The sequence below is a fragment of the Vulpes lagopus genome, chromosome 4, assembly GCF_018345385.1.
Source record: "Vulpes lagopus strain Blue_001 chromosome 4, ASM1834538v1, whole genome shotgun sequence".
NCBI classification, from domain to species: domain Eukaryota; kingdom Metazoa; phylum Chordata; class Mammalia; order Carnivora; family Canidae; genus Vulpes; species Vulpes lagopus.
The window spans coordinates 4,857,539-4,872,103 of record NC_054827.1 but is presented as its reverse complement, the minus strand read 5'-3'; the positions used below and the strand labels follow the sequence as shown (position 1 = coordinate 4,872,103).

Genomic DNA, 14,565 nt, shown 5'->3' with positions numbered 1-14,565 from the left:
GAGGCAGAGACACAGGCAGAGTGAGAAACAGGCTCCATGCACCGGGAGCCTGACGTGGGATTCGATCCCGGGTCTCCAGGATCGCGCCCTGAGTCAAAGGCAGGCGCCAAACCGCTGCGCCACCCAGGGATCCCTATTGTTAGTTTTAAAAATGCTTCTACTTGCTTGGGTAAATCAGCTAACGTTAGTCATCCGTGTGACGGCGGAGAGCGTGGTAGGCAACTGTTCCATTTCACGTTTCTCCATCACTGACTTTTTCCAATTTTCGCTTTCCCATCCCCCTCCTTCTGTCCCCACTCCTCCCTATGCCTCTCTTTCTTCTCTAGTATTAACTGCCCTGGTCATCCCCAAAGATCTCAAGTTGGATTTGGCTTCCAATGTCTCTGCCATTTTGATGAGAAGACTGATGACGGTCTGGTTGCTCCAAAGTGTACATACCCTCGACAAGAGACTAAACCTGTGAATGGGTGAGATCTCGATGAGATCAGAATCAACCAACAAATTAGATAGAAGTATTCAAGTAAAGGATCCTGACTGGCCTCCACTTCTCCATCTCAGAAACGGAGCCTTGTGTCCTTAGGAGGACTCATTCTGAGGAGCTTCTACTCTCTCTTCTGAGTTGGTTGTGTATTTGGATGACAGGGATGGAGAGTTAGGAGTCTTAATAATTACCAACGTGTGCTTTGTGTACACGGCTCCAGTTTTTCTGGAGATTCATGTGATGACACATGCATAAAAGCTCTCTCCAGAAATTGCCCATGACACTCTGAAGGTAGTGACAAGGGTGGGTACCACTGAGGACCCAGCATTAAGAGTACACCCAGCCCTGCATCGGGCCGTCCCACATTACGTCAAGGCTACACTGTGTCCTGGGGGTGGTCCCTGGACATATTTATTACAGGAAGTTGTAAGAGGTAACCTAGTCTGTTTGACAGATTCCTTGAAATCAGAAATGAAGATGGAGTAAAGATTGTCAGGAGCAAGTAGAAAGCACCAACAGGAATTTTATCAACCAAGTAGAATTTAATTAGAATAATAATTGTTTTTTGGAATACAAGAATGTTCTTAGAATCTGGTCACGCTGCACCCCCAATAATTGGCATAGGTGATTATTGTGATAGATTATTTTTGGGCACAGGAAATACATGAGGCACAGAAGGAAAACACTGGTTGTTCTCTCTCTCTCTCTCTGGAAATACTATAATCCATGCATAAGAGTCTGGAGTGAAATTTGTAACTGACTATGATTCCATTGGTAAAATCCAGTCTTAATTCTACCTATGCTACTTGTAGGGCCCACAAGCCCTAAAAGGAGGCCAGAGTCTGGCCCAGTTTTTAAACCAAGTTTAATATGAGTCCCAGTGTGCTAGTAGCCCAGGCCCCACAGGGGCCTGTGGGAAATCATCCCTCCCTAAACATCCCAACCACCTGGAAGAGCTTAGGAGCTAATGATCCAGGTCATGTAATGTTTGGTCTTTGCTGTTAGTAAGGCCAGCGCCCATCGGCCCCCGGCCCCCGGAGAAGCACACGTGACTTTAGTCGTGCTCTTTAAACCGTGCATCACACATTTAAGCACGTGGCAATGCCCGCCCCCCTTTGCTTGGGTTGTTGAGATCCTCAGCCCCTCTCAGCACTTCTTGTTCCCCCTCCGTCTGCTCAGGAGACCTGGTTGTAAGGTCTCAGGGTCATTCCCACCTGAGCACACACATGTTATCTGCGTCTTAGAAGTCACACGTTTATGATTTTTCTGTGAAACTGGGTCAGGTAATGACTTAAGAATCCAAAAGGTGGAAGAAATCCTGGAGATTTTCTACATCAATTTTCTTCCAGAAAAGTGTGTAAAATAAGTAGGAAAAAAAAAAAAAACTTCTTGTGTAAAATTGCCTCCTGTCTTATCGCACAGATTGCACTTTGGGAGCCTTGATAATGAGTCACCCTGACACATTGGAAGACAGGAAACTCCTACTTATGAGGCTCTGTGTTCTCAAAAAAAAGGCTTTTAATTGTTAATTCACTTTTAATGCCCTGGTACCAGTGATGCATCCTGGCTTGGAGGAAGGCACTGGTCGAGTTAGCATTCACAGAACCCACAACGATATCCACAAATATAGCAGCAAATGCTCAGTGGTTTTGTGTAATAGCTGAGCGGCATAATAAGGATTCATCATTGGGTAAATTTATAGCAGCGTGAGTAAATTCAAGACATGATGGCTTATCAGACTACTTAACATTTAGAATCATGGGCGTTTAAAATTACACTGATTCAGATCCCATCAGGAGGAGAAAGTGCAAGAAGATAATCACAACCAGGCCTGGAATGGTGATGTAACCATCAGAAAAAGAGACGTGCTCAAGAGACAAATAAATATATTAGGCCACTTCACCCTGGAGAAGTAAGAGGTCGATAGGACAACCTATAGAACCACTTCTCTTTTAAAATATCCCTTCATTGTGCTACAAAGCTGTGGTAATCAAGACAGTGTGGTACTGGCACAAAAACAGACACATAGATCAATGGAACAGAATAGAGAACCCAGAAGTGGACCCTGAACTCTATGGTCAACTAATATTCGATAAAGGAGGAAAGACTATCCACTGGAAGAAAGACACAGTCTCTTCAATAAATGGTGCTGGGAACACTGGACATCCACACGCAGAAGAATGAAACTAGACCACTCTCTTGCACCATACACAAAGATAAACTCAAAATGGATGAAAGATCTAAATGTGAGACAATATTCCATCAAAATCCTAGAGGAGAACACAGGCAACACCCTTTTTGAACTTGGCCACAGTAGCTTCTTGCAAGATACATCCACGAAGGCAAAAGAAACAAAAGCAAAAATGAACTATTGGGACTTCATCAAGATAAGAAGCTTCTGCACAGCAAAGGGTACAGTCAACAAAACTAAAAGACAACCTGCAGAATGGGAGAAGATATTTGCAAATGGTGTATCAGATAAAGGGCTAGTTTCCAAGATCTATAAAGAACTTATTAAACTCAACAGCAAAGAAACAAACAATCCAATCAGGAAATGGGCAAAAGACATGAAGAGAAATCTCACAGAGGAAGACATAGACATGGCCAACATGCACATGAGAAAATGCTCTGCATCACTTGCCATCAGGGAAATACAAATCAAAACCACAATGAGATACCACCTCACACCAGTGAGAATGGGGAAAATTCACAAGGCAGGAAACCACAAATGTTGGAGAGGATGCGGAGAAAGGGGAACCCTCCTGCACTGTTGGTGGGAATGTGAACTGGTGCAGCCCCTCTGGAAAACTGTGTGGAGGTTCCTCAAAGAGTTAAAAATAGACCTGCCCTACGACCCAGCAATTGCACTGTTGGGGATTTACCACAAAGATACAGATGCAGTGAAACGCCGGGACACCTGCACCCCGATGTTTCTAGCAGCAATGTCCACAGTAGCCAAACTGTGGAAGGAGCCTCGGTGCCCATCGACAGATGATGGATAAAGAAGATGTGGTTTATGTGTACAGTGGGATATTCCTCAGCCATTAGAAACGACAAATACCCACCATTTGCTTCAACGTGGATGGAACTGGAGGGTGTTATGCTGAGTGAAGTAAGTCAATCGGAGAAGGACAAACAGTGTATGTTCTCATTCATTTGGGGAATATAAATAATAGTGAAAGGGAATATAAGGGAAGGGAGAAGAAATGTGTGGGAAATATCATGAAGGGAGACAGAGCATAAAGACTCTTAACTCTGGGAAATGAACTAGGGGTGGTGGAAGGGGAGGAGGGTGGGGGTTGGGGGTGAATGGGTGACGGGCACTGAGGGGGACACTTGACGGGATGAGCACTGGGTGTTATTCTGGATGTTGGTAAATTGAACGCCAATAAAAAATTAATTTATTAAAAAAATAAAATAAAATAAAATATCCCTTCATTTAGTTCAAAAATCAAAATGCAAAGGTCTTGGGAGATCTTGGAATTTAGAAAAAAATTCAATTGTCATAAACGAGATACAAGTAATACAATAGCCCCATAGAATTTATAAGATAATCACAGTGTTTGAAACTTCATCATCTCCCATAGCAGGAGTAAGTTAGCAGCAGTTTTTTAAAGAGTAATGTCTATTAATTCAGATTTCATAGCAACCAAATTTGGGGGAACTTCCATTTCCAAAAAGTCTATCAAGTCACGATATCTCAATGATAATAGCAGGGCTACCTCTGGGAACGTCAGACAAGACGTGTGATGGAAATGGCTTAGCTACACGCACGTGGAGAGATAGGGGACACTGATGAGGAATTACAGTAAGTACATCGCTATCGCTTTTTTATTACTTTTCTTGAATATTCTGTAAATTAAACCCTCTCATGTGGAACATATGCATGCAGGGTAGTATTTAAGGGTAGTTCTTGCTATGTCACATGTCCTAATGCAAGGAGAGGGCTCGGCAGCAAAATAATAGATCTCCACTTACGTCATTTTGCGGCCTGATGTAGGACGTGATGGGACAAGATCTGGGGCTTCCTTCAAGGTAAGACTGGGCTCGCCGTGAGGGGTCACGTGAAGCAATTCTTGGGCGTGACACTTCAATAAAATTCTACTACACAGACATTCTGCAAGACACGGTACCTTTTGAATATCAGGGCAATGACGAAGTCCGGATTCACTTTTATCCTCCAGTCGCATTCTTTCCCAGGAGGATAGGGCTGTGGGTAGTTAGGGGACAGAATCACACCCGCCGGGCCTGTCAGGTTCCCTCCACAGGCGGCTGTCATGGAAGAGGAACAACTCTGGTCAACGTGGAATGAGACATCACAGAGTGCATCAGCGACACTCACTACTGTGTGGTCACAAAACAACTAAACTGTCCAGGTGAACACCTGGGACCTGGGAAGTCTGCACATTTTTCGTGGACTCGTTCATGAGTTTTATATCATGTCCCACTGTGCTTTTAGGGGGATTTTTAACTCCTGACAAATAAAGTTTGCTTGCTGTAATTTTAAGGTTTGCCCTGTTAAAGTGGACAGATTACTGTACTCTCCATCCTCCCAGGATGCACACAACACACACAGAAAAACACTTGGGAGAGGGAAACAATCCCCATGGACGTCATTCTATGGTCCTGCTAATTCTTCTGTCCTTTCTCGTGGTTTACAAAGTCATCGCTGACGTAGTCTAGGAGGCATGTTTCCGGTTCACTTGTGTCTCACTATCGCCTGGCACAGTTTTTAATCAACTATTCAGGAAATATTGGTTGAGTAAATGAATGCACGTTATTCCACATATCTCTCACCATCCTCTGATATATACGTAGCTGGCTTGCGACACAATTCAAAAATGACAAAACTAACAAAGCTTGAGTGACACCTGGGCACCTGGGAATATGGAACTAGTAAGGGATTGAGCTAGGACATCAATCCTAAAAACATGATGCGATCACAATGTTCAGTATGCTACTATCAGGAGAAGCACTTTAGATGATGCTTATAAATCTTTTTTTTAACCTATCCCTTTTTAATTACTTGGATATGTCCTATTAGGAAGATGATAATCATGAAGTTCAATGGTATTAACAGGTCAGCCAGTTTTCATTCTTAAACCTCAAAATGTTTAGGATGGTTTCACGTATTACATAGGATTTCTGTCAAATCTTCCGTTAGGTGAAAGGTGTGAAAACACCGCAAAATTCACAAGTGTATACATTTCCGATGCATGCAGGAGTGTGCTGGGTTAATGGTTCTTCATATCAAATGCTGTGGTTTGTCGCCACGTTGTTTTAAGAAGTCGGCCCAGTTAAATTACAATGTTCCATCAACACTAGATATCTTATTTCACACCACTGACCATATGTGCATTTAGGGGGAAAAAAGTAAGTAGAAAAAGAAATACCCTAATTGGCAATCTTTTTTACACTCACACACACGCACACACACACACACACACACACACATGCAAATGACATTTATGGGAAATCGTATGAAGGTATGTGTGTTCCAATTTTCTATAATGGCCGTGTGTTTAAATATTCATTGAACTATGTTTTCCATAAAAAGAAATATAGCAGATTCTAATACTTTCTGTTAAAATTTTAGTCTCATTAATGGCAAACTCTAAATAGTGTCATAGCAAATATTTATGATAAATTCAGATATACGCTCAAGTAATACGAAATCATTTTCCCCAAAATGATAAAACCCTCATTTCCTCCAGCAAACAGTTTGATTTTAATAAACTCTGCTGAGACCACTATCTAATCGGCTCTCCCAGGACGCTGCCTTTCGGAGGTCAAGGGGATGCTGACGGCAGAGAGTGGGCAGGTGGCGGGCTCTGAGCTGGGGCACGCAGGTACCGGAGGGTCCGAGGAGCTTCCACACCATGCAGGGTTTGCAAGATGAAGATGGACAGATTCAGGCCACTGGCTACCAGGGTGCTGCCAGCAGCATGAATGTGGGGAGGACACGAGGTACTGATTTAGGAGAAACAAAAGGGAGCATTCCTGCCCTTCCCGACAGATCCGAGGAGGCATTTCTGAGTGAGGTTATCTGAAAGCTTCCAGTGGAATTTGGAGGCACTGCCTTGTGGTGCTTGTTCTCCTTTGGGTCAGGCATTCCTCATCTCAGCTCCGTTAGGTTTTAATTAGAAAGCTTGCAAAATATTTTGGATAGCATCAGGATTCAGTACAAAATGTGACTCAGCCGCTCCAGGAAATTCTCTGGAGGGATTGGACACAGGAGAAGAAAACCACAGATTCCCATCAATCGCATTGCCTTACTCGAAATCCGTAGGATCCTCTCCTTTATGTGTGATATAGGGTCACACCTGAATCCATCACAGTGTGAAGCAGGATGCGTTAATGAGACACATCCGCACTTCTGCATCAAAACATTTCAGTGCTCACACCATTAAACAACATAACTGGTCTCGAAATAGCCACCCTGGAGATCAGGGCAAGGTGTGGACACGGAATGCATTTTTGTGATCTTAGGCTAAATTCTTACTTTTCAGAACTATTTACTTCTTGGAGGAAAGGGATCGCAAGCTATATAAGAAAATGGGGATTATGGAGACTTTGGGGGGATCGGTCACTCAGCACCAGAAAGTGGTGAGTGTCCTCTGGTCTGGGGGCGAGTCCTTTGGACTCAGCTGAAAACACCAGAAAGAAGGGCCTCCACCATTGGGCTCTTTTGGATGAAGAAAGGGAGCCATCCAAACAATCCTGAAGAAAAACCAGCAGAGGATGACGAGGTTGTAGAAATATGAATAATATGCTGACAGGTGAGAGGCTAAGAAATTTTAGAAAAGAGAGAAAGGACCAGAAACAGGAGGGAAAGCACTAATAATAATAAATGAGGGGAAAGAAATTAGTAGGCCCATCGGGAAAGAACAAATTCAAAAGGTCAAAAATAATACAAAAAAAAATTCAACCTATTGATTTAAAATGCCTGTTAAAACATCAAAGAATCATCACTTCCTGCTCATGTCAAATTACGAGATTAAGAAATATGTACAGTGTTTTTATTTCCCCTCCTTTGGGGAAAATAAACACTCCCTCGTGGCTCTGTTGGTAATGCAGATCGTAGTCTTTCTGAAAGAGTTCTGAAAAATGTTTTGAAAGCCCTGGAAATGCTTAAGTTCATGGAAATGCATCATTTATAAGTAATCGTGGATGAATTTTAGGACAGGAGGGCTCCCGTCTGCGACCTCTGCAGCACAGGGGCGGTGGAAGCAACCCGAGCGCACGGTGTGAAGGGCTCAGTGTGCACCCGCTGGCAGGTCCACGTGAGGGCTGTGCAGCCATTAGAAAGTGGCAGAGAATATGTAATAGCACAAAAGACACTCGCTTTGTAAGTCAAAGTGCGATTTACAAGACAAGCAGGATGCTGTCAGTTGAAAACATTTTAAAAATAGATTAGACATACATAAAATAATTATGAAGCTTACTTATGCACGTTTATGTTAATAGTATTTGCCCCCAGGTAGAAAGATGACAGCTTTTTGTCCTCTTTTTTATTTTCTTGTAAACAGAACATGTATTATTTTTTAATAAGGAAAAAGCTTAAAAAATAAAATTAAAAATTGTCTTAAGTCTACAGAACAGAAGGCACCTGGGTGCTAAGACATGATCATCCAATGGGTGAGTTTCTTACAGAGGACATAAGCCTCATTTCTGGGGGAAAAGAAATGTTTAGAATGTAATGAAAAAATAACATTAATTTATTCCTAAATATGTATTTTCTAAATTTCTGTTGCCTAATATCTACGTGTGTAGGCCTGTCCCTGGGGCAGGTGCTCAAGGCAGAGGAAATGCTGAGAACTGGATTATTCACCTAATAAAATATCTAGTGATTGGCCAAAACGATATAACTAAGACCTACACTAACGAAAGATGATAGAGATTCCTCGGGAAGGTGGTCGAATTTTACAAGGGTCTAGATTAGTATCGACTGAGAAACAACCTTTAAGAGTTTACGGGATAGCTGCATTATTAAGCCCGTGCAGAATGAGGGAGGGGAGCTTCTGCCCTGGTTGAAATGGTTGCTGCATTTAGAGGCGATCAGCCCACCTCAAAAAAGAAACAGGTGCAGGTCCTGCAAGTCCCCAGGAGCCCGGGCTTGCACCGCAAGGCAGGCGGCACCCGGCGGTCGGTGCAGAGTGGGGCGCGGGCAGCCTGGGCAGGAGCCGCGAGCTCCCGGGGCCCCCGGGGCCCTCCCCTGCGCCGGGTGGGACGATACGCAGCCCCCTCTTATCACACAATCCTCTCGAGGTCGCCCTCTGCACGATGGCCCTTCTCACTAGGTGTGGATCATTTCACGGTCACTTCCACTCCTCCCCGAGTAATGAAATTTTACATTTTTCAAACAGATTGCAAAGAAGTACGGGTTAAACTGCGACAGTTCATTAAAATAATAAAGTTCCTCTCACACGTAAGATGGGATAGGTATTTACGGGGAAACAGTTAACTGGATGAAGGGACAGTTTACATTTAAATACGATTTTATATAAACACATGTATTGCCCTAAAGCCACACTCTGGACAGACTCTCTTGGATAGTTATTCAAACTGAAGTCTGCAAAACCAACTGATGCCCTTTCAATAAGGTCAAACTCTCCAATTCTAGTGAATTTCAGGAGCATGCTTCTCCTTTTATCTTCATTTTGACGAAAGCAATATAATTGCCGGTTTTTGGGATCCTATTAAAATGTACCGATATCATAGAAGTGCCATCTAAAAAAAGAAAGTACTTTTTATTGAGTAGGTTTCGCTGAAGGGCATGTTTCTATATTAAACATGAGAATAGCGATGGCAGGGTTATGAATTTTCCCCCGCCCAGGATTTTAAAGTACAGTAATTTGATTGACCCATATTTTTACAAGATTTGTTAAGGGTAGGAAATGTTAGATAAATGTCAATTACTGTACAATAAGTAAACCACTTTCTTTACTTCGCCTAATAAAATAAGGTTTAAAAGGTTTACAATAAAATTTCCATATAGTCTCTGAACTGGAGGGCGTGTAAGAAACTCTGGAGAAATACTTCTGGAGAAGTAACCCGTTTATGGAGCAATTTGAACGGTAACATGCATTCACTTGGAAATATAAAACTTCAGCTGCCCGATACCTATGCACGTAGGAGGGTCTGGTTGCCAGAAGAATCGGTTATTCAGCTGCACACACGTGATCTTAGCTTGTCCTTGGAGCTGGTACCCAGGGTCACACTGGAAGGTGATGGTGTCGCCCGGCTCTCGGCTGTCCCCGTAGCGGGTGCCGTTCTGAGGCATCCCGGGGTCATTGCAAGTGGATGCGATCGATGCTGCAAAGCAAAGACAGTAGTAAATGACAGGGTTGGGGGGTCCCCGTACTTACCTACAGGTAAGGGCTCCCGGGGGCCCAAGGCCTGTTGCCCGTGAACGAATGCTCAGAGCTCTGGTCTCCGGGGCTACAGTCAATAACGAGCATCTTGACTCCGCTTCCTTCGAGCAAATGCAAGCGACGCTTGCTGAAAACGCAACCAGTGACGGGCCACGTGGAGGACCTGCACCGCGCGACCCCGAATGCCCACCTGCGCGCATATCCTCCTCCGGTTTTCATGTTAACGACACTTACAATACTTCAGTCAAGTACGCCAATCCCAGAGGACCGAGAGCACAACGGAGTTGGGTACATGTCTTCAGGGGCTGTGCCTTCCAGGGGACAACCAGCTACGGCGACCAAACTGATGCTGGGATGGGAACCGGCTAGAGAAGGCGCAGTTTGAGCTAGGCTCACGGGGTGCGCTCTTCTTGGCAGAATCATTAATAACCCCATTTCACTCTCAAGGAACTTCCAATGCGGACAATGAATTATATGGTTTTCCTAGTTTGGTGCTTCTGTAAGATTTTATCTGTTTACTCATGAGAGACACAGAGAGAGAGAGGCAGAGACAGAGGCAGAGGGAGAAGCAGGCTCCCTGCAGGGACCCCGATGCGGAACTCGATCCCAGGTTCCCAGGATCACGCCCTGGGCCGAAGGCGGCGCTAAACCCCTGAGCCACCTGGGATCCCCAGTATCTTCCTTTCATCATCTGCAGCTCTTCGTCGGCACAAATTGACGATCTTAGCATGACAGTGAGTTTTAATCTTCCCTTCATGCAGCTTTTCGACTAGTCATCGCTTGTTCTCAGATCCAAGTGGCTGTTCCTCTCATGCAGCACGCTCTCACTCGTAGTTTTACTCTTTTATTTTTATCTATTTGTTTTCACATAGTGATCTGACAACTCCATGCACTTAGCGTGCCCGCCACACGCGTGCCTACCATCTGTCAGCAGGCGACACTCTTCCCATACCACCCCATGCCGATCCCCGTGACTTACTCACTCCCTAACTGGGAGACTCTACATCCCGCTCCCCTTCACCCTCTTTGCCCGCGTCCTCCCATCCCCTCCCTTCTGGAAACTACCAATTTCTTCTCTGATTTCTTCCCTGTTTTGATCGTTGTGTTTATGTTCTGTGTTTCAGAGTCCACATATGACTGAAATCATATGGTACCTGTCATTGTCTGACTTATTTCACTCAGCATAATGCCCTCTAGATCCATCCATGTGGTCACATTTGGCAGGATCTCATTCTTCTTTATGGCTGAGTAATACTATAGGGTAAGTATTACTATATAGGGTATTATATTATACCCTATAATACTATACTATTATTTTAATATTGATATTATATATGTACTATTATACTATTATTATAAGTACTATATTATACTATTATACTATTATTATAAATAATATAGTATTACTATATAGGGTAGTATTATATACTATATATTACTATATATAGTATATATATTCTTCAAAGAATATATATTTCAAAGAAAAGAATATATATTCAAAGAATATATATTTCAAAGAATACATATATATACATATATATATATATATATGTATTCTTTGTCCATTCATCAGGGAATGCTTGGGTTGCGTCCATATCCTGGATATTGTAAATAATGCTGCCATATACATAGGTGTACATGTATATTTTCAAATTAGTGTTTTTGTTTTCCTTGAGTCAATACCCACTAATGGAATTACCAGATTGTATGGTAGTTCTGTTTTTAATTTTTTGAGGAACCTCCAAACTTTTTCCACAATGGCTGCGCCACTTACCATCCCACCAACGATACACAAAGGGACCTTTGCTCCACATGCTTGCCAACACTTGTTATGTCTTGTCTTTCTGATTCTAGCCATTCTGATAGGTGTAAGGTCATATCTCGTTGTGGTTCTGATTTGCATTTCCCTGACAGCTAGTGATATTGAACATCTTTTCGCGTGTCTGTTGGCCATCTGGAAGTCTCCTTCGGAAAACTGTCTATTCAGTTCCTCTGCACAGTTTTAATTGTTTTTTTTTCCTCTGGTGTGGAGTTGTAGAAGTTCCTCATGTAGTTTGGATGTTAACCCCTTATAGGATATATCACTTGCAAATATCTCCCCTCGTTTGGCAGGTTGGTTGCCTTCTCATTTTGTTGTTGGTTTCCCTCGCTGTGCCAAAGCTTTATGTTTTGGTGTAGTCTGAATAGTTTATTTTTACTTTCATTCCCCTTGTCTGAGGAGCTGTATCTAGAAAAATGTTGCTAAGGCTGATGTCCAAGGGATAACTGTCTGGTTTTCTTTTTTAGTGGTTTTATGGTCTCAGGTCTCACATTAAGGTTTCTAAACCGGTTTGAGTTTATTTTTGTGTATAATGTCAGAAAGTGTTCCAGTTTTATTATTTTGCATGTAGCTGTTCAGTTTCCCCAGCACCATTTATTGAAGAGGCTGTCCTTTCCCTCATCGTATATTCTTGACCCCTTTGTCAAAGATTATTTGGCCATTCCCGGGGATTTATTTATGGGCTTTCTATCGTGGTCTATTGATCTATGCCTATTTTTGTGTCAGTATCATACTTTTTTAATGACTACAGCTTTGTAGCATATCTTGACATCTGGAATTTTGAATAATAAAACCTCTAGTTTTGTTTAGAAGGCAGAGCAGAGAGCCAGCACATCACCCCGACAGAAGACTGGTAAAGCACTGGAATGCAGGACAGACTTCAGGAGGCAAGGTTTTTAGTTAGAAAGTCAGGAGTGTCACACCCATAAACCAACAAATTTGCATAATATAGAATAGAAATTATAGAATCCAAACACCAGAATTATAACCCAGGTCGTACTTGCATTGAACTAGTGTTTTACAAGCAACCTTGAGTTTATTATTAGAGCAATGTTCCTAAAGAACCTAAGACCCACTTGTCCTTTACCTTGGCTGAGATTTTGCTAGGCTTCAGAAAACAAACAAACAAAACATAAGTGATTCTGTGCATATTTACAAACTTCTTCTTTGTACTGAACTGCACATCCTCAAAAGAAACTTCGTCTTCTCCTCAAGCAAATGGTCGTATGTATGTATGATTACATATGCAATTCCGGGTGATAATTTCTGGCATGGTTTGTATGGTATGAAAGTGATTTAAAATGAGAGTTTAAAAGAAAAGCCAAGGAGGTCATGGATGAGCCTCATTGTAATTTTTACAATTAAGATATATTTTAATTACTTCTCTTTCCAAATTTGCATTCAGTTTTTATTCAAAGCAAAAACACATATTGCCCAATAATGAAGCTTAATGCAAAGGTGAGCAAATTTTGTGCATGAATAAGAATTTCAGCAGATATATCAACCTCGCAAAAATGAGTGGCCCATAGAATACTCTTCTGTAGATTATTAACAGGTATTTGGTCAAACAACATCAGCAAATGCTGTATACTCCAGTTCCCTCCCATAGATTCATGGTGCCCATCACAGATTAAAGGTTCAGACAAGTCCTACAGGAAACAAACCTATTTTGTATGAAATTGTTTTTGTAAAAAAAAATAAAAAAAAAGAAATTGTTTTTGTGACAATGTTTTATATTTATATTTTTATATTTTTATAATTTATATTTTTTTTACAATTTATAATAATTTTATAATTATTTTTATGAAAGTGTTTGTTTAACTGTTTCGTGCTTCCTTAACAATTGTATCATACAGGGCAGCCCGTGTGGCTCAGCGTTTTAGTGCCACCTTCAGCCCAGGGCGTGATCCTGGAGTCCCGGGATCGAGTCCCACGTCAGGCTCCCTGCATTGGAGCCTGCTTCTCCCTCTGCCTGTGTCTCTGCCTCCCTCTCTCTCTCTGTGTCTGTCATGAATAAATAAATAAAATCTTATAAAATAATAATAATTAAAAATAAGAGTCATGGGGCACCTGGGTGGCTCAGCAGTTGAGCATCTGCCTTTGACCCAGGGCCTGGTCCCAGGGTTTGGGATCGAGTCCCCCATCGGGCTCCCTGCATGGGGCCTGCTTCTCCCTCTGTCTGTGTCTCTACCTCTCTCTCTCTGTGTCTCTCATGAATAAATAAATAAAAAATAATAGTCATTTATGATGGAAACCCCCCAAAAAAGGAGGAGATTGGGGGTTTATTTTCATATTTATAAAACCTAAATTATTTCCCAACCTGGACCTCATAATCAGAAATTTAGTTTTCCATTTCATGACGTTAATTTTTAGAAATGGTTAATGGAGCTGGGTTTCCATGAAATGTTTACAAAGGCAGCACAAATCCTTGTGTAGAGCTGAGTGAGAAACGTGTGATAAATACAAAGTGCAAAATTATTATTTTTTATGAGCCACATTAAAAACTAACCAAAGAATACATACAAAATACAGTTGACTCTACAAGCTATCACATTGAGAAAAAACTTATCACATTGCAAAAAACTACAGATGGCAAAGCACAAGTTTTTATGTAAAAACAATTAATCGGGGGCAATGATAGCACTGTGCCAACACTGCCCCGTGCGTTAGATCTGTAGCCCTCCTGGGTGACAGTCGCTCATTTTCTACCTCTTGACGATGATTCCAGATTAGCCTGCCACCTTCGTGGTAAAAGGACTTCTGTTTCGATACGTCGCTCATCTACTGAATAGAGCTTTAATCTCGCCCTTTTCACTCAGGCCTACACCCCAGGAGCCGGGAACACCGCAGGGTCGCGCTCTCCAGGGTGACCCTCATCCCCAGACTTGGTG

General features: G+C 42.3%; 1 protein-coding gene across 1 annotated transcript in view; it reads right to left on the bottom strand.

The window, feature by feature from the left end:
- Positions 1 to 14,565, bottom strand: part of CSMD1 (CUB and Sushi multiple domains 1) — a 1,877,909-nt gene that overhangs the window by 242,929 nt on the left and 1,620,415 nt on the right. The window contains exons 27-28 of the mRNA XM_041753151.1: positions 9,605 to 9,796; positions 4,615 to 4,753 (exon numbers count right to left, since the gene is read on the bottom strand). Coding sequence (XP_041609085.1) covers positions 4,615 to 4,753; positions 9,605 to 9,796 — 331 coding nt within the window. The remainder of the gene's footprint in view (positions 1 to 4,614; positions 4,754 to 9,604; positions 9,797 to 14,565) is intronic.